The sequence below is a fragment of the Anguilla rostrata genome, chromosome 1 (genome assembly GCF_018555375.3).
Source record: "Anguilla rostrata isolate EN2019 chromosome 1, ASM1855537v3, whole genome shotgun sequence".
Taxonomy (NCBI): Eukaryota; Metazoa; Chordata; class Actinopteri; order Anguilliformes; family Anguillidae; genus Anguilla; species Anguilla rostrata.
The window spans coordinates 12761212-12788317 of record NC_057933.1 but is presented as its reverse complement, the minus strand read 5'-3'; the positions used below and the strand labels follow the sequence as shown (position 1 = coordinate 12788317).

The window sequence follows — 27106 nt, the reverse complement described above, 5'->3', positions numbered from 1 at the left end:
ATCACCATGTATTACATCACTATAAGAACTATATATATATATATATATATATATATATAATTAGCATGCGTTTAATTAATCCAGAGGAAGCTATTTATTTTGCATTAAGGGGTACAAAAAAACACTGGTTCTTACAATGAGAGAAAGGCTCTGCTTAATCTCACTGAATGAGTCAATCCTTTACCAGCACATAGCTCACATGACGAGTGGATCCTCCCTCAATCTCTGTCGGGAAGCTGTATGGACGTTTCTCACAGAGAAGACAAGGTATTCATCTGGCAATTCCCAATGGAGCACTGCTGAATTAATATCAGCCTGACACTGGAGAGGAATTATATCCACAAGCTTGCAATATTCCGGAAACATAATGCGTGGTTAAATCTCCCAAAGCCCGCCATAAAGCAAAGCAAAATACCCGTTAGCCTCTCCAGTTATGGGGGGGGGGCGGGGGGGCAATCAATTAAGAATACAATTTAGGGCCAATGAATTATTCCACTGAAGATGTTGTTTGGTAGGCGCTTAACACGGCACGGAATCCTACGACGTGGCGTCAAACGACTTAACTTGCGGTCCGCTCAAACCGCATATCTGAGAGAGCGATCATTAAATTACGTATTTCACAGTCAGTTCGGAAATCAGATTTCCTCCAGGAGTGATAGGTCTGGGAAAAATATTTCATTTCACTCAAACACAAAACCATCTGGTTTCTCTCCCCTTCCCTGAACACTGTGGCGTACCAGACTGCCTTGGGATGCCTGACTTTGGCTCTAGCGCCAACCAACCCCGCGTAAGTGATGCACTGCTCGTTGAGGGAACACCAGGGAGTGCTCAAAAACACCTTTCAGGAAAGATTCCAACACCGGCTCTTTCCAACCAATCAGACGCCGCGCTGCTAAAGAGCCGCGCAGTCCAGTAGAACTGTGCGCATAATGGCTTGCAGATGGGAGCTGATGCAGGTACTTGTATAAATTAAGCTGAAAAAAAAGGGAACCCTGGCTGGGTCCATTCTTTGACTCTTTTCACAAAGCGGAGTCTATGATTACCTCTCAATGAGGGGACATGGCAGGCGTACCCCGCTTAATAAATATGTTTCCCACAAACAGGTTTACAATCTGGCTTCAAATGGACTCACCCACCCCACTGAAACCCCCCCCTCACCCACCCCCCAAGTCATCTGGAATGGAGTTCTGCGGATAAGCAGCTGCTCGGGGTCAGACGCACAGCTTTGATGTACAGCACAGCGGATCCCCTATCGGGATATCTGAGTTGATTATGTGCGCCGTGCTGCTTGCTCACAAATTGGCGCAATTAATGAAAGGGAGGCGAAAGAGGGGAAAGAGACGGCATCTCTGGGCAACCGAAAGCGACAGACCCTTCTCCTCTCTGCGCCCTCACCTGTGACCTTTTCAGAATCAGACCTGGAGGTAAATGGGCTCCTGCCTTTTGATAAGCATTTAATCCACGCCGAGCGTGCCGTGGACCTCTGCGGCAGTGCAAAGGCACGGTCGCTCGGCTTCGAGTGGCACGCTGACACACTCTCCCCCACCCCCTCATTCAAGGCTGCTTGATTAAACAAGAGGAAAAAGAGATGGAGAACTCCCTTTGTTCTTTCGTGTGGCACACAAGGAGGGCTTCAGACAGCATCCATTTTCACATCAGCGCTCCTCACCCGATGCCCATTTTAATCTAAATACGTTCGCAAGGTGCCTCCATTCATTATCTGCGATTCATATTCAATGCACCACGTAATGAAGGGATCATTTGTCTATTACATTACACTGTGTTTCATTTGTCATTGATCCAGTTAAGGGGGATAGATTCACCTTGCCAGCTTCACCTAGTAGGGGGAAGACAAACGGCTGTGGTCCTGGACTGCATCCCCTCACAGATTTAACATTTTCCCAATTACCTGCACGCCTGTCAAATCTCTCTCTCTCTCTCCGCCGGCCGTAGCAAGGCACCGGAGAAAGACTTCTCCCGTTCCGTTATCTCTCAGATGCAGTCTCAGATAGCCATTCCAGCGACCAGACACTGGCTGCAGTCCGCTTTGATGTGTTCAGCTGAGAAGAAAGCGCCGCTACCAAGCATGTTTTTGCAGCCATGTTCAGACGACCGCCTGCTGTTCGCTATTTTTGCCATCCTGAGCAGCGCAGCAGAATAAAATAAGTTGGGCTTATCTCTCCGCCAGATCAGAAGTGGATATCTGATGCTATTATTATTATTATTATTATTATTAAATTCATAAACACAGAGAGACATAATCTCCCAGAGCCATGAAAACAGGCATGATGCGGCTAAGAGATTAGAGCTATCCAGTAAGCATCAAAAAAAATTGTTGTTTTCAATGGAAGTCATTGAAGCAAGAGCTGCCTCCGCTGTCTGACACACTTATAATCCTCAGACAAGGGGAAATCTGGAACATTCAAAAGATCATTTTCCTTGAAATTGACATCAAAATCAAGCATTCATGCACACACACACACACACACACACACACACACACACACGCACACACGCGCACACGCACACACATACACACGCACACACACACACACACATACACGCGCACGCACGCACGCACGCACACACACACGTCCGTGCACATTATTAAATTAAAGTTCCTGTCTATTGGGTCCGTTTCAGAACCCGCCTTTAGCCTGGCACTGTTCTTACCTGATGATGTCACTACAACCTGGTCCTTCCTCACCTCTGATGAGATCAACACAAATGGAAAACCCAAGAACCCTCAGTAAGAGATAGAAGCTACTGAACAAGCATTATTCTATGGCATCATAGAACATACAAAGATTATATGGTCCTGTAGGCCCTGCCACCGCCAAGTTTAATGATCAATTTTGGCCATGTGAAGATGGTCTTATCATTCACTGCATACGCAAATAATACAAATTCCAAGAACCACATGCCTGCACACCGCCACAGTAATGCATATGTATATGTTTGCCCCGCAAACTTGTAACCTGTAGGATAGCATACCTGCCATTGTGATCTATTAATATTAGAAACATTTTCACAGTAAGATACAACTGAGACTGCACTAGATTTTCAGAAAAATAATTGGATAATAAATCTTGTTTACTCTAATAGGTAATGGTCTTAGAGTATTTCACTCTCTCAGATTTGATAATGATTAAATGCACTGATATGTTTTAGGAAGATAAGACCACAAGAGAAATAAATCTGGATAAATAAATCAAAAGGAAATTGCGTTAGATAAAACTGCATTCTGCGGGTGAGAAATGCTGTGATACGGTACAAGGTGCACAGACTGGAGGTGTGTGAATGCAATGCCTTCACTGAGGAGTAAATTTCATATTACACAAAAGGCATCGTACTGTTCCTGTTACATGCAGACTCATAGAAAGTCTTACTAAATATAGTCTTACTGACTGAAGAATGCTCTATAAATATCAGTTTCATGTGTTTATTACAAAATGCTATTTATTTATTTTTATATATGATGAACACAGTAATTATCATGATGATGATGATGAAGATGTTTTTGCTGCTGCTGATGATGGTGATTATTATTATTACTACTACCATTTGTTGTTATTTTGATGGGTTTCATGTTTGTTGTGTCAATGGGGCAAAAATATAAATAAAGAATATATGAAAAAAATAAGTCTTTATTCTATTTTCCTTTTTCCCCTTGAATAGCAGTTAGCTTTGATCCTGCTCTCTGTCTTCCTGACGTATTTGCACAAAGCTGATTCTTTACAGATCTCTTCCAAGAAATTCCAATCTAACAGCAGCAGTTTTTTTACAACCAAGAGACACGCACAACTCTTTACTATATAGATGTCATACCGGGTGTCTGAAATATGCATGAAAAGCCCATCCCATTGTTTACAGTGCAGTGTGCAAAAAGGTATCGGTCACACCTTTGAAAGGACTTTTAAGAAAAGATGGCTTAGTAGAGTCTCACATCCATCAGTGAATATCGCCCGCAAATCTCCACATCATGATGCTGTGGGAAATGCTGAAATAAAATTTTATGGGCTTTATAACTGAAGTGAAGTGCCACAGCTGCTCACATAATAGAATAGAAAAAAGTAGATTTAACCCCCTATAAAAACCTATAAAATATCCTACTGAGAGCTTGCCTCAGCTTGGAAATAAAGGCGCACTGAAATTATTCCAGAAGCTGATGGAAACAGTACACACTGGTTAATGGAGGTCCCAAGTACAATTATTTTCAACACATCTAAAGCAAAAACATGCAGTAACGGAAAAAAAAACAACCTGCATGTTAGAGACTATATTTGTTCCCTAACATTCCTCTTACTTATTGACCTTTGTAATATTGTACGCTATACATACAATAGGTAGGTCAAGGAAAACAAAAGACCATTGGTAGTGAATTATAAGCAATGGTCAGAAGCTTTGTTCTTAAAAACCATTACCCTTTTTTATCAATTGTAAATGTTTATTGGAGAGTAAAACATTTTTCATTTTTAAGGAGAATCCCTGCCTCCTTATTCCTCTGCTAAGTCATCATAAAGTCCTCATCATATTGTTATTGATGAGACCATTCAAAGAGGGTTTGGATTCCAAAGTTAGGAAAATGAGGACATACAACAAAATAAGCATCAAACTAAATTCAAAATGATACAGTGTATCTCCCATGGCATGTGTTAATTCTGCATAAGTTAATGCTTTGTAAACAGAGGACAACATAAATAACAGCAATGAAATTAATGTCGAACTTTTTGGAAACAGAGGACAACATACATCACTGCAATGAAATGAGTTTCAAACTTTGGAAGAATGGTCCAATGTTAAATTTTGAGGGGGAGAAAGTTGGGTGAAAGAGTTACATTTGTGGCAATTATGAGCATCAGTCAGCAATGCAACTGTATACATTGTTGTAAAACAAAGGAACACTGGATAGGTTTAACTGAAATAGCAAGAGGAAAGGAGTATCAATGGATAATCATGAAGTCAAACTGCTGACCTTTATCTTTGTATTAGAGGGAAATGAACCGTACTTATACCAATAAAATATCAAAATTAAAGCATGTGGTTGGAAAACCCAATGCGCATTAGATGCAGGCATATCACATCTTCCTCCTGTCTCAGTAAATGCAATCCACAGCTCACCTTACCGCCATTTTACAACAGCGATGAAAATAGGTGGCTGACACTGACGCTGAAATTGTTTTCAAATGTCCTTGGCCACTGACTAGAACGATTGGAAATGCAGAGAGAGAATGCATGCCACTTGTATATATTTAAAGTTTTTCCTTATCTTTTTCCAATGTCTTTCCCCCACTGGCCACCCATGGGGAACTATCACATTATTTCATAATGATACATCTGTTTAACCAAACTCCTCAATACCCTCTCAAGGCGGCAGCCGTCTCAGAATGTACTTTTGCAGATTAAATGCTCTTCGATAATTTGACTCGCTTAATTAAAATCACCGAGCAGCTTACTGAGGGCCATTTATTTCACATTCTTTTCGAATGACGGAGAGGAGAACTAAACCGCGTATGAGCAAAAAGAGCAATTTAATAACGTTTGATAAGAGGGTGATAAGACGACATCTTCACCAAGGGTCCGCAACACCCTTGGACCAAAAATATGTGTTTTTTGTAGACTGAGTGATGGTTTGAGTGTCCACGTCGTCTGTATTTATGATGATAATGATCACTCTCCTATTACACTGGTGGTACTGGAGCAGACCTTGAGAGAGATGCTCAGCCCCACGACTGACTCATTCTGTGCATCTCCACCGATGTACAGTGCTGCGGCCGCAGGCTACAGGGTAAGCATCAGCTCAAAGCCCCCAAGCGCAAAACCACATATTAGCACAGTGACACAGACACAAATCACATTGGTCATCTGGATGTTTATTACGGGAGAAAATAGACACGGAGGACAGCTGATGAAGAGCGAGCACCTGCACGACTTATTTCCATCCGATGAAATATTGAAAAACCTGATGCATGGCAGCGGTAGGCGTTTTACAGCTGTTTCTGCTGAGGTAGTTATAGTTGGTATTCTCTCGTGAACACTTTCTGGCGGCACACGGTGTTCTTGCCAAAAAGCCGCAAAATTACAGCAAACAGGTGACATTTGCGAGCCAATTTAGCTTTAATGTTTGACGCCTTACATAAATTACTAATGCAAAAGACATCCAAGCATGCTGTATAAATCAAGGAGGCTACAAAGTTAATGCATCACATTTGCACAGGGTGTGGGATAGGAATGCAAAAAAAGAAAGAAAAAAATGCAGATCCAATATCCTGGAATAGTACCTTCGCAATAGCTTTTTTTGATATTTCTGTATTTGCAAGTCCATACGATGGTTTGTGGCTTTGGCAGTTATACATATTTTTATTTTAAAGGTATTACTGTTTTTCATGTTATTGTCATATAGTGTGATTTATTGTAATTTATTCCACTGCTTTAACTGAAATATTTAATTTAATCTTTATTCCAATAAAAATGATTGGAAATTAGCACCTAATTATCAAGTATGCACAGATTGGTCAGTTTGTATTTTGGAGCTGATGCCAGTTTATGACTGGTTTTGTGTACATGTGTGTTGGTGTGTGTGTCAGTCTTTGTGCTAACTCCCGGTGTCAATTAAACCATTATAAACCTTATATCCCTGCTGTGGTATAAGACATGCAGATTCGCTGTATTTATCATTATTCTGACTCAACCAGGGTCATGTTCTGCCTTATTATTGACATTCACAGACACAGACAGATAGAATCAGCTTATTATAATCATGCTACAATAAGCTATCAGCATACTTAAATACATACAAAATGTAGACAGAAGTGCTACAAAGGTGCAATAGTGAGTGAATCCAATCAGGAAAAGTACTCTTTGGAACAGGGTACTTGTACATTATACATTCATAGTTGGCAGAACATTTACTGAGTATTTCAAGGAAATAGATAACCTGTACTCAAATACAATAGCAATTTCCAATTCTGAGTACAGTTAAAGAACTTTACCTCATTGTCTGGAAGTAATATTTCTCCAGAAGAAAGTTGTGTGCTTTGTTTGAACATTTTAGTCTAGAATTCTTCAAGTGTGTGACATTTCTTATTCACTTTTTCAAGCTTCCATCAATGGACGATGAGCATCCTGATTTCTGAATGCCAGAGTGTACAATGAATAAGGTCAATACGTAAGTCTGTTTTTATAAAACAAGAAAGAAATATACATGGGTTTCTCGACTAGAAGCTTACATTAATATATTCAACAGCAAAGAATAGAGTTCCATTCAAAATAATATTATCCATACTGTAGATTCTTGGATACACGGCAATTTCTCAGAGAGGCTGCAAATCTGACAGTATTACAGCATATTAGTGTCTCTCCATGGGTTACTTGATTTTTCACTGCTACCAGTGTGCAAAAATCATTTGAGTCAATCTGATTTAAATGTATTCCCATGAACACATAATGAAAAATAAAAAGGACACAGAGTACATGAGCATGTCAATATGAAAGCCGGTGTCAGTTTAAGCTGAGAGAGCAAACCGAATTTGCAAGACGAGACTCAGATGTCTAATTTGTTTACGGTCAAAATCCACGGCAGCTCACCGCAAAATGACAGGAGACATAGGAGGCGAGAGGAAAAGCAGTATTAGAATTATCTTTTTTAAGAAAATAGCTGATTCCAGCAGAGAACATGACTCAGTCTATGCCAACTCCCTTGGTCCCTACTGCCTTTCAAAAGGAATAATTATATTGTTTAATCAAGACGCCTCTCTAATATGCATTAACATATCAGATCAGGTCTGACACAGTGCATCCCTGCCCCCCAAATGAACGGCGAGGAGAAACGAGTAACAAATAAAATAAAAAATGAATGAAAACAGAATCTGCCTCTATTTCCTGCTGTGATGTCAGATCCCCCAGTCACAAGTTATTAATAAGTCATGTTTTAAACTACACTACGAGGGAGTTAATGTTTGTGTGAAAGACATAGGCTATATATATATATATATATAGAGAGAGAGAGAGAGCATATGTAACTCATTTAAAATGATCCCATTATTAATGGATGCAATGTGCCATGCTGTTACAGTAAAATTCTCAAAACAGGGAAGGCTACAGCAGGGAGAAGAGGGAGGGCAAAGTTGTTGGTTACATAAACGTGCGACATAGCGAGTGTCACTTTGCATCTAACACATTCATCTTGGCTTAAAAAAATATGAGCAGTAATCTGATGACAATGAGGCTAATCCCGTGACTCCTGTGGTCCGCTTCCAGACTCTCACGGCTCGAGATTCCCGAGTCATCGTCATTGAACTGACAGCGCTGCCTCGAACCATAAAAATATCATTGGCAATGCAGCTACTCTCGGATTACACAATGCAAACTCACAATTTCAATAACCCAAGGCCTGAAACCATGGGAACATACATATATTCTGTTTCAAAACCAAAACTTATGCCCATGGCTGGCACAAGGAGGCTACTGAGGGAAAAAAACAACAAACAGCGAAAACCACAGCCCAGCTATGATCTGGGACTGAGACTGAGCCCACATAATGATGTATTCTACAGGAGTAGCAGCCAAGCTCTGTGTGAAATTACTGGGATATTTAGCTCAGTGATATCCACACAGTCACTGTGGCATCATACAGGAGAAAAGCTTTGGCCTGGATCCACTGAAGGCTTTTTCTTTTTTTCTTTTTTTGGCTTTTCAAACCCGCTACTGCCTCTCATTACACCTGCAGGAAAAACAGACAGCCTGCCTCACAGCAAACAGGGCTGTGTGATGAATAATTCAGGAGCCGGGGAAGAGGCAGGCAGGTGGAACAGGCTGGAGAGGGGGCCGCGTTCTCCGCCGCGCACAGCCTCCCCTATCGCTTAGGATTTCTTTTTTTTTTTTAAACAGAGAGACGTGAAAAACAGCGTGTCGGTTCTTTTCGCGGGAGAAAATCACGCGTCAAGGTGTCCGTTTCTGGGACTAAAAAAAAAATGACGAGAGAGTAGCGGTCGGGCCGTCGCGGAAGACGCGCCGAGCCGCGGAAGCCTCGGCGTAACTGAGAGCACTCTTCGAGCCTGAAACACGAAGGGGCGCGGCGCTATTTAACCGGAGAGAGCGCACACCCTTCCGCTCGCGGGGATGTCAGACGGCTAACGCAACTGCAACACGAAAAGCGGCGGGAAAACGTGATTTACATTAGCGGCTTCTGAGAGTGCAGGTGAGACACTGGGGACGGCAGTCAAAACATGACAGATAAACTCACGCTACACGCACTTAGGGACAGAAAGGAAAAAAAAGCATAGGACTGACCAAGGCCACTGGAAGCAACAGCCTTTTAAAGCAATTTACACGGCATACATACTATCCTGACCGTGTACTGAAAATAAGATCCACTCATGGCAAAAGCCAAGGTAACGCTGTTTCATTTGGCATGCAATCTACACCTGGTTCATACTTCCAGGAAATGAATAACATCTATCCCTGACAACAGAGCCAAAATGGCTGCCTTCTGACAAAACAAAAGAGGCCTGCTAGGTACTGCATGTGAAAATGGTCATGTCTACACAAAATGGTATCATATTCCTTGATGAAAAAAGAAAGAGAAAAATGTAGTGCGTGTTTCGCAGCACTTTTCCTTTCTTCACTTTTTTAACAAGTCTGCCGAAAAAGCAGTTACGCTTTTCTTCTCTGGGACACTGGCCAAGCTCTGAACCACACGCTCGGTTGACCTTTAATGTTCAGCATATTAAAATAACAACAGCAGGTGCACTGCAAATCACATTCAGTTTACTCAACTTCCCAACTCCGTCTCTCTCTCTGCCCATAGTGTGTAATGTCTGCCCGCTGCCCTCTGGGATACGGTTCACCCTGTTTCTAATATTGGGCTCTCCAGGGTTGTTAATGAACAGGATCTTCTGTGAAAATGGAAATGAAAGTAACTCCACCCAGATTCCCTCACCTCACCAGTAATTGCTACAGGATGTCTTAAATTTGCAGTAGGACGCATTTCCTCCTGTGGCAATGTGACGCAGGAAGTGACCACATATTCCAACTTTCAAAACATCCTCTGCTCTGCGCATCTCAGAAGAGCCGACCAATAACGCGCAAGGTGGCAGTCCCCAACAATGAGCAGCCGATTCCACATTTTTACCTCGAACCCATCAGTAACGTTTAGTTTTGTTCTTTAAGAGTCCATTTCACCTTTCAAATCACATTTCATTTATCTGCAGTAGGCATAAAAGACCCCATCTGTCGAGGCGCTCCTTTGGAAATTCTGCTTTACAGCTGAAGGGAGAAGTCTATTATCCAGGGGAGTGGGGAAAAAGAAGCAGAGGGAAGCTTGAGTTTCAAAGTGCTCACCTTACACTGAAGCAGGAACAAAGTGCAGTGCACCATGGTATTTCTATACGTTGTGTTGTAAAACCAAAGGAAAAAAAATAGGGGAAAAAACACTGAAATTTCCAATTTGGACAAAGCACAAAGAAAAGCGGGGAAGGCAGAGCTCTTGCATGGTGAAGATAAAGCTTTTGTGTATATCAGGATGAATAACCTCTCTTAATTATTTCTCAGACAGCAATTACCGGTCCTGGCCAGGACACAGGTGTTCATTCATGCTGGAATGAGCACTGAAGCCAGCATCTCTCATCCACCTTCCAAGAAGAACACAGACCCACTAAACCTCTCACTGTGTGTGTGTGTGTGTGTGTGCGTGTATGTGTGCGAATGCATGTGAGTGTGTGTGTATGCACATGTGTGTGTGCGTGTGTGTGTGTGCACGTGTAATTACAGGCAAACCAAAAAGCTCCGTTATAATGAACATAATGCTGATTTGAATGGATAAGATGTACAGTACGTACATGATGAATGAAGACAGAATCCCAATAGGCCAATCATATAGATTATACACTAGAGGATCTATCAGATTTCAGACAGAGAAACACAAACAATGCTTCTTTTAAAAGAAAATGCAGCATTAATTAAAACACACACACATGTAGGCATACTTGCACACACACACGCACGTACGCACGCACGCACGCACACACACACACACACACAGATTTCCTTGGAGAGTTATATCCAAGAGTATGCTGCCTCAATATCTCAAGATATAGATGCAACTGTTTATCACCATTGGAAGCATCTCCAACCAGCCTTCCATTGCACTGACATACAGGAAAAGGGTGGACTTGTGCATTTCATTCTTCTGAAGGTAAGGTGAGCCCGTTTATAATTAGTCACACCAGCTGGCCTTTTACTAGCGTAGCGCAGTGGAGCTCTGCTAATTATGGCGGACTCATTATCCAGCCTTGGCACTAAAGTGAATGACCATTAAACCATGCACAGTAAATCACCCTGCTCCCAATGTTTCCTGGGAATGAAGAGCAACCGGGGCAAAGCAAAGTGAGGCATATATCACCGCTGCCAAACTCACAAGACTCTCTATCCCATCATTCCACACACAGCAGCTCTTGTATTACACACTTAATATTTTGCTGTATAATGCCATCAGAAGTGACTCCATCTTATTGCAGACTGGGTTGTCATTTCTGGTAAGTGCCATGACATTTTTATCGGTGAAAAATGTTCTGACTCCGGAAAAAGCATGAAAGCATTTAAACTGAGACTATAATCTCCAAACAATCAGGGACACTGTTACAAAAACAAAACTTTAACTCAAGACCGCAGAAGAGCCGGAGACTGGATTCTTAATTGGCTTGCAAAGACCTCAAGCAAACTAATCCGGCACTGCCCAGAATAGTCCTATATAATTAGGAGCAGTGAAGAGATGCTACATTAAACACAGAAGTGAAACTATTTGCATTGGGAGTCTACATTCTATTTAGAGGGCATTAAAAAGAAATCTGGAAGATACACTGAAGCATACAGAAAAACAACAAGTAGAAACTTTAAAAACAGTGGGGGGAAAAGTGATCTTTTTTATTGTCCTTTAGTTACAACGAGGATGAAAACGTATATGCATCGAGAAAAAAATAATTCACTGAAGCAACAAGATCAATAATTTACGTCAATCTCATGAACTCATAAAGCAAATATCAAGGAAAATAGTAATTTCAGAGACTCTCGGTTCGATTTTTTCACATACATTTTATATTATGCTTGTTTCTGTACTCAAACTCCCATAGTAGGCACTTTTAGTCAGCATACCTAATACATCTAGAATAAATTACAGCATGCACATTGGATTAACCAAATGGATTTTTCTGCAAGTAAGGCAGCTCTGTATGTAAAGATGACTTGAATCCGTAAAAAATAAAGCATATGATGATACACTGCACCTATAAACTAATTAACACCACAAGACGCAAAACAGGGACTGTCAGTAATGAAAAAGCCGAGAAACGGTTGGGCAAATTTATAGAAGAAGTCGTTTAGGACACAGTCATGTACTGTGCAATGAATTTAACAATAAGCAAACTCGTGCGGTGTTGGGAACTATATCAATAAAGTTAATTGGCTTTAAAGTGACTAAGGGCAGCCCGGGTGTTCATTATGGATTGGTATTGTGGTGCTTCATCAAACGGGACCTCTGGGGAGGGAGGGAATTATCAATATATAAGTAACAGGAAAGCTGGCTGTCAGCGCTGACGATTCTTTTGTGCTCTCAGTTCAGACGGAGACACTATATGGAAAAGGACAAAAAAAAGGAATCCTCTTTGCTCTGTCATGAAGATCTTAAGTGACTAAGAGTAGTCTTCCATAGATTTCAATAGCCTTCCTGGTTACACATTTCAAAAAACATTTCAAAGCACTCATTAGAGTTCCTTGAACAGCTAATATTTTGCTGAGAAGCACTGTGGCTCCAAAGCCATTTGACACGATGTGGAAGAAATATAAGCATTTTAAAAGAAATGTAGGGGCCTCTGCTTCATGTTTGGTTAATGTGATTTATTGCTATGCTCCTGCACCCTCTGCCGCTCCCCACCGCCACCATCCTCGACTTCCCTCAGAACGCAAGCAGAATTATTTAACAAGAGAAGCGCACAAGAGCGCCCGACTCTCTAGTACTTTCGGTCCCATTTTGTACGGGAGCATATGCAATAATAACAACTGGGAGCCCGATCTATCTTAATTCCATCAGTGTCCTACTTTAGCGGCTGGATTTTCTGAGCGGTGGAGGAGACGCTGCCCACGGCTCCAGCAGAGGGGCAGCAGTGGGAGGCTGGAAGTGGAGCCGGTGTCAGATGAGAGGGGAAAATGCGCCACGTGGACTCCCTCAGTCTGTCTGTGACAGCCCAGATTGATGGTCTCATTCCCCTGTAATTAATATCTTCCAAACGTCCTGCTCATCTTTCCAGGAACAATTTCACCCGTGCCATAATGCATAGTGACAAAAAGAGCTCCGTGAAGTAAGCCAGGGTAAAAATCACAATGACACAATCAACCCCGTGACTTTATAAGGCAGACAAAGGTGGTGCCACAGTTTAAAAATAGCAGTAATTGGTGGAATGCCCAGAAGAATAAAATTTTTAAATGAACTCAGCCAAATAGGTAAAAAAGGCAGCATTACTGTCTACTTGGACACGTAGCATTCTGTATTAGCTGTGGCATACCACTGGAGAGACTAGGGATGATAAGTCTAGGGATGATCCTATATCTAGTTGCACTACTATCGGAGGATTTACCAACCCTTAGGATAACGGTAAGTTCACCAGTGAAAGCACACATAGGCCGCAAAGGCTGAGACAGAGGATAGTATTAACTATTGGGTAGCTACTATTAGGCCCTGAGTTCACTTTAATTTCAAAATAAAATTCTAATTGTAGGCTTGGGGACAGCTGAGGTCATCCTTCAGCAGGATAGATGTGCGGGGAATGACACCTAATTCTAAAAGGGCTAAATGACACATTGCCTGATCAAAAGAAGACTCGAAAGTCAAAACTTCATTCAGGAAATGGATTGAGCAGATGAGCCACAATGAAGGCTTTGGGCGTCTTTTCAGGAAGGGCTTCTCCGCGGGACCTTAAAAGCACACCCTTTGATCTTATTCCAAGCTATACGTACAGCTAAGATGCTATCCCAAAGAGCGGCGGGGGGGGGCGCTGGGGGGAGGGGGGGGGTCGCGGCGCCTTTCAGATGTAGATATGAATGGCACAGGGCTCGCCGTCGCGGATTCGGTTTATTCACGCCGTAATTTACGGCGAAGGGTCCGACCCAGCGGGAAGCAGAGAGCCTCACGGCGTGCGTCCGTTGCCAGGCCGCGAGCAATGTGGGCTTTGCTTTATTCCGCGGTTCATTTTGCGGTTTTCTCCTGCGCCGGGAACTCGGGAGCACAGAAGTAGCACAGGCAGCTCTGCCTCTGGAGGCCCGAAGCACCGCAGTGCTTCGCCTTTAGCTCTTGAGTAATGGTCTCAAACCACGAGAGCCAACCGAGAGTTTTTGTTTTGAATTTTCCTTTTTTTTATGTGGCACAATAAATTTTTGTGACCCTCCAACTTACATTTTCGTGTACTCTCTGGGTTGCAGTCACATCTTTTAACATTCAATATGTAAAAAAATCATAAATTAAAGGTTGCAAATTATTGCAATTAGGCATATTTCATGTTATCCGACGTAAACTGTGAAATTTGTTTTGCTTTAACTATATAATTATATATGACATATTTTTTAAAATTCAGCTTTCAACAGAGCTATCATTTATATGTATGGGAGGACAAAAAGAGGCAGCGCTTTTGATCTCAGAGTACATTTTCGTGCAGTTAGACAGCACTCAGTCGATAATCACAACTCTAAAGGCAGACAGAATATCTCGCCCTGACGGCAGGCAGGAGGTAAACTCCACGCTGACCCTTTGTAGGTCACATGATTAGGAACAGCGTGTCCGCAATTGGACGGAGCGGGAAGATGGTGCAGCTGAAAGAACTGGAGCAGCCATTATCTGGGCGGAGCAGTGTGCACCAGGGGCACCGAACCCAATTCCTGCCGGGCCGCGCGCCTGCCGGCTCCCGATCAAGCCAGTCCCCCCAGGCTTAATTAGTCCAATTAGTTAATTAGTCATCCATATTCATACAGATTCATTCCACAAAATACAAAGCAGTGAACATGTTTCTAGCAGTTTGAACACTTCGAGACAATGTTCAGTCCTTATCAAACGGATCTAGCGATTCAGTTACTTCTAAACAGAATTAGGAGCTTAAAAAAATACCCTGCCGTTCCTGGAAATGACATGCAAATTGGTCAATAAGGATGTCCACATTTCTGGTTAGTCCACATTTGATGCACTGCATGACTGAAAAGTCTAATTTGTGAATGAATAAACTGAGACATCAAAATTCATCTGCTTCAGGTAACTGCAGTACTGTATGAACAGGTACTCAGCCATTGCAAGACATGAATTCATTATTTAATTACATCATTACTGAATAAAATGTGGAACGCATTTATGTGCATGTGTCTATTGCATGTGTTCTATTAACTACAAACTACCATGGAAGCACAATCTCCTGCTGATCAATAAGTAAACCTACAATTATATCAATGTCACTTAAGAAATAAGAACCCCATACTGACTTTTTGAAAATGTATTCCCAACTTATTAGAATAAATTACACGCAGCTTCACGCAATCCCAATGGCTTAATTCCCATTTTCACAAATTAATTTGCTTGTATTTCCCATTACATGAAGAAACCACCATACAGTTGAATTATAATTTGAAATAATAATGTAAGGTCCACGAACACTGATGCAAGCATGATACAATCATGATACATGCCTGTAATATAGCTACGATGCACACCCAAAGAGATAATTAAGAATCATATGAAAAGAAGGCAGGCATATTGATTAGTCTTGGTTATGTACTGGTTAGATACAAGTCTCTCCCGGAAGGGAGTATTGATACATGGCTCTGGATGAACACTGCAGCCTTGAAGCAAAAGCATTTTCAGTGCCTCGAGGTCATATAACAAACTGTAACAAACAAATGGATTTTCAGCACTGATATGTGATTGTTGATGGGTCCAATTCAGTAAAGCTTGCTTCGAGAAAATGTCTGTTTTAACGTCCCGATGAGGTGGAAATTATGAGGTCACCTTGGTATGTGTATATATGTATTTATATTGGTAACTACATACATACATGTACAGTACTCACAAATATGTGGTAATACAAGGGTAACTGATGGGAGCCACATTTCTTGATCTTAAAGGTTTCATAAGATTTCCTTTTCATTTCGCATTTCAATACAATATCACTATTGAGTAATACAAGTAATTTTCTCTGCAGGATAGGTTTTCATAAAACAGCAAATCCAGTACTGTGGTTAAGTTCTTCTTCTGGTATAATGTCTGATAAATTTACTGTTTAAGTAACTAAAGCTAATCTAGGAGATAGACACTGAATTGGAGATGGGCTCCAAATAGACAAAAGAAGTGATCTGGACAAGAATAGGTTGGGCTCTTCTTGTTTCTGGGTTTCTGTTGCCCCAGTTCTCATTAGCCTTTCATTTAGGCCTGAAGAAACTTTGAGAAAAACATTTGTTTTCCCTCTCCACCCCTTGGCTCAATGTCCCTGAAGGTGGGAGATGCCAGACAGATGGAAGTCTCAGTCACTGCTCCTCCACCAGGATTGGGAGAAACATCTATTTGCTACCATTACTGGAAATGCAACTAACATAGTGGACCATCAATTTCTTGATGTTAATGTAACATCTCTGCACGTCCTACAAATTGAGGCTTCATCCACGCATTCAAAATCAGTGAAAAAAATATTGTTATACAGTCCCTTTTGAGAACACGTACACACACGCTCACACACACACACACAGATTTACACTGCGTTTAGTCATATATAACCCCTCTGACATGAGCGGGGCCGCTTGGTCGATTGAAAGAAATGAAAGACAATAAACCAGTCGGATCGATCTCGTCATATTTTTTCAAAAAGGACTTTTATCGTCTCCACGGCAGCACCGCACTCTGCTTCTTATCCCAGGAAAACGAACTAGTAAAGTGATCCCAACCGAACCGGGAGAGCGAGACTGGGAGGAGTCAATCACACCAATCATGAACAGGACGCGCGGCGATATTTCAAATACATATTCAAATCCATTTCCCTTCGCCTGCCGTCTCCTGGCGGGGCCTGTCAAAATGGGTCATTTACTCTGTCCCACTTCCCTTTGTGCCGGGGCCATCATAGGTGTGTGACACGTGGAGGATGAATTGGAGCTCAAATGAGAGATCAATCTTCTGGCCCTCTGACACCATCATCTACCATAAGCCAGAACACATTTACTTTAGGTCTCTGCAGCCACGAGGCCGGAGATGACCGGTGAGTCATGAGCGTTGGAACGTCTGTTTGCATAGGGGCACGTTGCAGGGGAAGCGCGTGCTTTAGACTCATTTCGCGAGCTTACCACTACCCTCGGGTGAACTTTAATCCGCCTTTGCCTTTCTGTTTTATTTTTTTTTCTTCCTTTTGTTTCTAGCCTCGCTTCCTTTTCTTGGTATTGAGATTTTTTACCGCTCAGGACTCAAGTTGTTGTGCACCTCACAGGAACCACTACCCAACGTCCGTAACTTTAAGGTCATGCGTGTCAGATTGGTTCCTTAAGAGAGCACTGAAAAATGATTCAACACAAAATGTACGGTCATTACGTTTGAAGTAAGAACAGATATTTCCCAGTTTATGCAGGAAATACCGCCTTCACTACCCACTCGGCATCGTCTCGGTGATGGGATTTTCCATAGAGCTGGAACAGACCTTCAATCCAGAAGGGACTCGTGTTCTCATACGGCGATCTGTTTCTAATCTACTCGCTGTCCCCACTCCCAATTCAAATGCTTCTCTGAGAAACAAAGTGGCAGTTCTTTTAAAATTAGCACCTTTCTATTCCTGACTTTGGCCTCCTCCTGAACCGCGATGACTGCACCACATTATGCTGAGCGTGGACGGCCATTGGGTTAAGGGTACATGAATGGGATGTAGAGATGACTCAAAGTACACGACAATACTTTTATACATTCTAATTTGGTGTTTTACATATATGTGTTTAGACATGTATATACTTACATTCTTATACAAACACCCTGAAATATCACAGACCCAACCTTCAAACCGCTCGGCACCACTGACTCATCACACCACAACAGCGAGATTCCGCTGTCTTCAGATTCCGCTGCGTTGAGCTTTGTCTCTATTAAATAAGCTTTCCGAAAGTCCAGGGGCCAATCAGACAACAGCAGTGAAAATAGAGATTGGTTCTCTGGGATTTCCCTGCCTGGATCTGAAGCTTAGCCAAGGTAAAACCACATCTCTTATTCATTATCCATTTCACTAAGCTTTAATGTATTCCTTAAATGGGTTCACCCCTTGTCACCTCATGCATTATCCAGAATCAAGAACATGCGGAACTCAATTTTGCATGTAGAAATTGGTTTGGAGGAAAAATATGTTTGGAAAAAAAAGGAGTTATAAAAGGAGATTTGTTTTTTTGCATATACGTCTCTATCCTCCATCAAGATGGATAAAAACATCCCCATTAATAAAACCACAACACATTTTTTTTCACCTGTACATGAACATACATGTAACAGAATTATCTGTTTTTCCCTTTGCTCCGCTGCACACTGCTGTGATTAATAGTGCAGTTAACAGTACATTAGATACTAGATGGTTGACAATACATCTTTCCTTTTGCTAAAAGCCCTTAGCCTTCTTAATTGATGGTGCTGTACAAGCAAGGCTTTCCCATTCCTAATCATGTGAAGAATATGCAAACTTGATTAAATCTCTAAGCTCACTGCTCACTGCATCTCCCCTCCTCAGCAGTTCTAAACCAAAGATAGAATGGTGATGTTCTTTAATTACTAAAATCTTGTTCTCGTCAGGCTATGTAGGAAAAAAAGAAAAAATGCCCCCCCTCCCCCCCAGGTTGTTGTTTGTGTAGCTATCTATTTACTTATCCATTTAACATGCAGAAACACAGAAAAGAACAGCACACCCTCAGGCATCATCAGAAATAACAAAAAGTAATATTTCAGATTAACCTCTGGAAATTAACATTAGGTAGGGGAAAACAAAACAAAACAAAACAAAACATGAAGTTTAAAAAAAAAAGTTTACCTAAAGTAATCTGCTGTAGATTTCATCTTACGATGGCATCCAGAGTGTCACACTTCACAATCAACATCCTCATATTTAAAATGTACCCCAGGCCTTCCTTGGGATGCTCAAAATCCTGGTTATGTCTCTGGTTAAATGGTAAACATGTTTTGCCCTTTAAGGGGGAACTGTTCCCACTACTTCAGGATAGTCAACCTGTTACTGTAGGAAACTGTAAAGGCTCAGGTCCTGGCTTATCAAATATTCAGCACAAATTAATTCTACTATTTGCTCTGTGCTCACAAAGCGGACTCCAATAAATCTCTTGACAAAAGAAAGAAATAAAAAACACAGCTTTTTATATGGTGTAATCGGGAGAGAATTTTAGTATTCAAACATAAAGTTTAGTATTTATGTTTGTTTTAATGGAAAGGTTGAGGAGGTGCTGCTGTACTACGCAGCAAGTGCTCTCATAACGCTGACAGACGAAATTATAACTTCCACGTACAAAATTATACACCACCCCAGTGGCAAGTACACATCCCATCGCGGCTTCTGGTGCCTGAATGTTTCTCCCATAATACTCTAGTACTAATGTGACGTGAGATCATTTAACAGTCAATGGAGCCGCTAATAACTCATTTATTAGCACTACACTAATCAGTCCGGGTTTTCTACAGCAGTTTGCCAGTGTAGAAGACTGCTCCCTTTCGACTCCACAGACTCTGAATGACATAGCAATCTGCACCACATGCTGGCAGATAACGTAATGTGGAAGTATTTTATTCTGATGGCCCGACCAGAGACAATGCAATTTTTGGTCAACGGATAAGATCTTGGGAGCTTGATGATGTCACAGGGGGCACTTGAAGGAGCGGTGCGGAGTATCAAGCAATCCAAAGTCTGTGCTCACTCACCGGGGAGATCGCCCAGCGGTGCCGTGGCTACCCGTGCCAAAACCGAGCCCAAGGTCACCGGAGTGTGTCAAGAGAAAGGATGCATCCCATTTAAAACACACAACTGAGAACCAGCATTGTTGATGCCCTGCAGTTTGATCACCAGTGTCTGGATTAGAACTCCAAACTAGTCGCAATCCATGTTCTTCCTATAGAAAAAATTTACACTGTACCGAGGAATTCAGTGTGTGAGTTTGATAAAAAATAACATTTAAATAAAATAAAAGGGCAGGCCTAATGCTGTGCCTAAAAGCAAAAGAGAGCATTTCATGATTTAAGATGTCATCGCTCTGGGCCTGTGTATTGATTAAATAGAGGTTAATTTAATATAATTGAGATTGTAAATAATTATGAAATCTAACACATAATTACAAATGACAACAAACACAGATTCGATGTTGGCGGGGCGAGGTGGGGGGGGCGCAGTGAGGAGAGGATGGCCCAGATGATCTGGTGCCTCATGCCGTTTATGAACAACAAAATATGACCTTTAGGGGAGAAATTATCACTGGAAACAAATTTAATTCAAAAGACTGAATAATTAGCCTTGTCAACAAGCCTGAAGACTGGCCGGGTTTCTCGACGGTTCACCAAGTTAAAAAGTCCTTAAATTTAATTGGATATTGTGATTGTAATGAAACTGAAGGAGAGAGATAAAACTGTTGAGCACGGGGCTGTACCGAGTATGATGTGGTAATTAAAAAAGTCAATATGTAAAAATGCATCGTGATTTTTGGACTGAATGCATATCTGAGAGGAGGGGAATTTCGAGGACTGATAACAAACGTGAATACTTACTGCACATGCTGTACGTATAATACGCATGCTGTACAAAATAAAATGGGTCATCGTTAAGAACAAAACTCAAGAAAGTCAACAGAAGCTCTAACTACGTGCGCTCCGTTTAATAGACAGGATATCATCAGATGATTGGAGATGTGCAGCTAAGTTTTCGATATTTGCAGAGAAGAAAAGAGTTAAGGTAGACTAACCTCGCCTTGTTTTCAGCAGGCAGGGATAATCAACATAAGCTTCAGTTTAAACCTCCCATCTTCTGGATTACAGTGGGCACAAAAGAAGGATTTATGCCATTGTAAGAGCAGTGGAGAAATCTGCCAGCCAATCTCTGCTTGAGCGTTAACTCCAAAGACACAGTCGAGAGGCAGCTTATATCTGAGTTTGAAATTTAGATCACGCGCCACAAAAGTGTGAAGTGCCATTTTTATTGCATTAAAACACAAATTCATCTTTCATCAAGTCATCGGTTAGAATATTAATATGAATATGAACCTGTATTATACGGATATGGCAGTTTAATCAAGGTGGGCCTATATTAAGTAACAGTTTGCTTAAGAAATCTGGAAGAGATCTTAGCATTCCATTACTCGTATTATAAAAGAACATTAAAAGGTTGATTCTCTTCACCACATATTAAAAGCTGAAAAATGAAAGCATAGCATGACAAACCGAATTATCAGAATGTGCATTAATATATAAAATGGCATAAATAAGACTTTAAAATTAGTCATTAAAGTTAGTCTATTAATATTTATATTCAGGACATCGTACTGTTTGAATTGCTCTAAAACTGCCATGAAAGAATACCTTAGCATTGAGAGAAGCAAAAAAACCCATTTATTTGCTAACTTGCCAACAGGATTGCGTTACAGTTATAACTTCCGTCTCTTTACAGCTCTATACTACCACCTAGTGTTCAAGCATTGTACTAAGGATTTAAGTCATAGTATAAAAACAATTTCAGCAATACGAAGAACTGCAAGTTAATGGCCATGAGTTAATTGCATTCTTATTAGTCACTGACTGCAAAACACTGAACCGCAAAACTGACAACACCCATAAAAGCATATAATTAGTTTCTTACTGTTACTCTAAAACATCCATCATAATTTGCATATTTCTTCTGCAGATTTTTATTTTATTTTATTGTGGCACAAGTCATATTTACAATGGAATACAATTAGAATTAATCTGAGACATAGTAACTGTAATAGCCGACTGATTGAGTGATTCACTGTCTTTATTTTATTACCCATTTTATACCTCATTTTTTTCGTTCACTCACTGTTTGAAATTCCAAATAATATTTGTAGACCTGTCTCTGTACCATTGCCATGCGATGCAGTCTGTCAATTAGGGAGAGCACAGACAAGCTAACAACTCTTCCAAAGCAAGGCCCACTTCCTGCTGCTTTTTGCACTCTGCAGTCCACCAGTTAAGCTGTACGGGTGGCGTGGACAAGCTGCAGACACCCAATCAACCAGACGAGACACCCTTACACAAAGAGACTGTCTGCCCAGTCACCTGAGACCGCCCCTCCCCACGTGACATCAGCCAATTACACACCACCCCATAGGGCTACTGGCCAAAGTTGGAACCGTTATAGGCCAGATCAACACCAGACTACAGGTCGTTCTTTAGCATTCTATCATCATATGATGAAGATAGTAGCAATGCAATTCACCTCAGAATGGGATAACTCCTTAATGACCTGTAACACAGGCGTAACTGTATCATGATGCCCTTTCAATGTCCCAATATTTCCTGAAATAGGGAGGAGATTCTGTTCGGGATTTCCATATCTCGGGATGTTGCTGCGTTTAACCGCAGGACAAACTGGAGGTCAGGCCGTAAAACCGATTTGTCAGCGGCCTGCGACTTGACGATTGAAGAGATGAAACCCGCCGTGTACATCACCCTCCATCTTAATGGCTGAGAAGGTGGAGCACTCCACCGGTCTTCTCAGTCGTCGTAATTTCACGTCCGACCGCTGGGAGACAGATATTTATGGGGACTGACAAACCTGACACCGGCATTACTCTCACTGCATTATTTAATTAAGTTCCACGGTATCTCGGCAAACAAGGTTTTGATTCACTGTAACTGCGCAAAAAATACGACGCGTCAAGTCTCTTTGTCGTGGGTATAAAAGAGAGAAGGCTGTCTGTCATTCTTAAATCTTCGGAAGGTCAACTCCGTGGCAGTTTGGGGAGTCGTGAAGTGACTGGCAACAGCTCAAGATGGCTCGACTCTTCAGAAGGTGTCCTCTAATACACACATCCCCAGGGGATAATATTTACTTTCCCTGACACGGAATTATTCCAGAACTACAAGCAGGCAAACACAACACAGACCACAGGCTCGTCTTGCCCTGGGTCACCATGCAGATGGCTGTGACAACGACGTTCGATGAAGCACTCATCACCCACATATAAAACCGGGCATAAATAATGCATGCCCTCTAAACTCATCTTCCTGATATTCCTGTGAACGGCTAACTCAGGCTAGTTCAAACGCAAGGCTACCTGAGCTATTTCATGCAACATTATGCACCGCAACCCAAACTGTGCCAGACTCGCTCACTGTATTGCTACGCTGGAGTGGAACCATTTAGAAGTTAGCAGCACGCACAGGTTCAAGCACCCCATGAGTCCTCTCTATGAATCGGATTGGTCTGTGGGAGCACGAATATAATGGGATAGTGTCCAACAGGTAAATCTGATTTTCAAAAGAGATTCTGGGGTGGTCTGCAGCGATATAAATCAATTTTTATTAAAATCCCCAAGATAAAATGAATAAAAAATAAAGTGAAGCCTGCACTCACCCAACTGTGTAATTATAGTTCTTTTATGCATAAACAATTTTATTTTATTTTTTTTAAAGAAAACATAACTTTCCACAGTGATGAAGTATCTGGTTTAACTAACAAATGCAGAAGGGCATCATTATTTTGAATGTTGCTGATTGCTATCCCTTTTTAACACATTATTCAACCTCTTCAGGATCACCCCCAGGCTTGAAAGCTCTTCAATTAATGAATTCACAAAAGAATACTGCAGAGAAAACACGAAGATCCACCTGTAACCACGAGCAGATTATGCAGACGCAAATCCCCTTCGAAATGTTCCTTTCAAGTGTCGATGAGATAAACACAAAGGATGCACTTTAATTAATGTCAGACATCAACAAAAGTGAATTACCTAGAAAACCACGGACAACCTTTTACTCAGAAACACACTCACACATATTCATGATCAATCACTTAAAAGATAAGTACATTTGCGGCTCACTTATTTAAACTGTATAACTTGAAATTAAATTGCATAATACATAAATCTGTAAGCCTCTTGTTTGGATTTATGATATGTGTGTTCCAATAAATATCAAGTCATTGTCCTTTGGACAGAAGGGTGGCCTGGAATTTTAAGGACAATTTGACCTTTCTGGTGAACTACTAACAAACAGGACTCTTGCAATCAAACCTCTCCCAGCCCCGGGATCGGCAATTCAAAAATCAGCTCTCAGACGACGTGGGTTTTACCCTTCACACGCAGCAACGTGAAAATCGATACACAGGTACAAAGAAAATAAACAGCGCTTACCTCCAGACAAGCCTGTTGAGGGTCTTCAAAAGGTTGTGAATGCCTCAATATATACAGCAGTATGTAATGCACGCATATACTGCTCAGAATAAGCACAACTGCAAGCAAGTGAAGTGTACTGTGAGTAAAACTTCAGCACTCCACGGTCTACTTTGTTCACTTGAATAATTTGTGAGTTCTCCTCTCTCTCTCAAAAGCTGTGTTGGCAGTGCTAACGGAAGGAGGATCTTTTTAAAAAAATCTTTTCATCATGCTGTGCTCTGGCTGCCAGGATGAGATGAAAGGCAGAGTTTTGACGGTGCTCTCGCACGGCTGTACTGTAAGCAGAGCCCAGCACGTTCCCTGTAACAGTGCACTAGTGAAACTCACGCTCCGGACACTGGACGCGCGGGTGAGAAGGGTGCCTGGCCGCCATTGGAAGGGGAAAAGTACTCACGGTCGTTACACTGCGTGCCGGAGTACGAGGTCATGGAGCAGTCGCAGGTGTAGTTCTCCCACTGCTGGATGCAGACGCCCATGTTGGCGCAGGAGTCCTCTTGGCAGGTAGTGCTAGGACCTATGGTGGCAAAGCACAGGGATGTAGTAGCAGGAAAGGGGGGGGGGGGGCGAAGGGCGGGGGCCAGCGAGCTCTGTTAGGTGCCATGCAGGAGTGCACGTCAGTGGGGCATGCAGTCAGGTTAGTAGGTATCCAGACAATACTTCCAAAAAGGTTAAAATACAAACTGAAAGACACAGCATTCCCTCTGAGTAGGTTTTAGTAATACTCAGTGCACAGACAAAAAAACAAAAAAAGACGGTACTTTGACAATTTCAACATGGCTTATAATGACAGACCTCTGCAATTCATACAGGAGTTCAACAAGCGAATATTCTCCCCCTCCCTGGCATTTAATGACGGACGTGAAAGATATTACAACACTGCGCAAAGATACTACATGGGCACGAGATGACAGGAAGAAGAGAGAACATTTTATAACATTTTATGAACATAGTTCGATATGTACATTTGTTATAAATGTTAACAGTGGTGTTCACACCAGGTGTGTGTATTTAATGCTCACCGCCAATACACACACACCCCATGTTTTTTGCACACTTCTCTAAGAGGGAATGCAGCAAATACGATAGGAGACCACTTCAGTGGGGATATAAAAGACATTCCTACACGAATTCCAGATTACCATGTGAAAAAAAGATAATTGCAAGTAAACTGTTTTTAAGTGCAACTCTCTTATGCAAGTAAAACAAAATTAGATGGCTAAAAGTGCATTTATTGTGTAATGCATAGTGTATTTAAGTCTTGGGTTTATGCAGTGCACAAAATGGTTCACCCCAGGAATATTTCCATTTCTTTTCCGAGAACAAGAAATGGACCTTGATCTGTCTTCCTAAATTAAAAAAGGAAGAACACGAAATGGGATCGCACAACATTAGAAAACTACAGCAAGATTCGTATTGAAGGACTACAGTATATCAGGTCGCTAGAAACCATCTTAACAACAGTGACTCTGAATACCATTTTACACTATGAAGAGTGCAATTTAATATGTGATTTATCCTTGCAACAGGACAAATATACCTCATTGTGGCACTTTAATAATGGAACTATAACTGCACATTCGGGGTAAGTTTTGTTTTGTTCAACGGTATGATAGATCCAATTATCGTATAAGTGTTTTTCAATTCCAATCTTATTTCATTCAGGTGTGTTCCCCAAAGTGTCTGTGAAGACTTAAGGCACAGCAGCTTTGGACACGATCAAGATGGTTCATCACTGCAGTAATGTTCACACAGTGATCATGCATGATATCAGTCTGTAGCCTGTGGACTCCCCATCATTTGGCATCATAGAACATTCCAGACTACCATATCACTGCTGAACATTTACGGCCAAAATAAATGAACCAGCTTGACTTGGCTTCAGGTGTTGATTCCAATGGTTAGCCGTTCCTAGCTTTTTATACATAGCAAATTAATATACAGAAAAGATCGTTGACATAAAGAAAGTTAACATAAATAATATTGACTGCAGTTCAGCACACATATTCACTGTGGTTAAGTGGTATAAATATAGAGCTTTAGGTAAACAATGTCAATGTACCATTTTAAGGAACAAAAGGTTTACAAACCAGTAGACACAGACTAGTAACTTGTTGCAAACCTAGTAGTCTATTTGGTTTAGTAGCCCCCTAAGGGTTACACCAAGGTCAAATCAATACATCTCAACTGTCTACAATGGAAGTTAGCACCAAAAGTATTTTCTTTGCAAATAGCTGATAGCTTACGCTCCGCTGTTGATAAATGAATCTTGCCTCAACAAGCAAATTCAAAGATTTATAAAAGTGTAATCCCATTATTGATCATTGTCATACTAAAGATCAGTTATTCAAAGCATCAGATTTGTTCTGGGTTTGGGAAATGGGCTACCAAAGGAAGGATGAAAATCCTTGCCAACGTTTAAAGCTTGCCAAGCTTGCCATCAAAGTGTGAGCTTGCATGTTGGCTGGATGCTGAATAAATTAACTGTCAGGCATTTAAAATTGAATTACACGGCTCTCCTTTTAATTAGTGTGCTAGCTGTAGTCTCCATCAGTGTCCCCTCTTTCCCCTCTATGAGCAGAGCAGGAACAACCTGTGGTGAGATAGTTAGCTAATGGAGTTTTCAACTCCAGCTAGGAGAGCCAAAAAAAACTCCCTTAGTTCA

The 27106-nt window shown here is 41.4% G+C and overlaps 1 protein-coding gene across 30 annotated transcripts in view; it reads right to left on the bottom strand.

The window, feature by feature from the left end:
- Window positions 1–27106, bottom strand: part of nrxn3a (neurexin 3a) — a 322672-nt gene that overhangs the window by 159793 nt on the left and 135773 nt on the right. For all 30 annotated transcript variants that reach the window (XM_064322559.1, XM_064322726.1, XM_064322770.1 and 27 more), the window contains one exon: window positions 24839–24958. In XM_064322559.1, the coding sequence (XP_064178629.1) occupies window positions 24839–24958 (120 nt within the window). The remainder of the gene's footprint in view (window positions 1–24838; window positions 24959–27106) is intronic.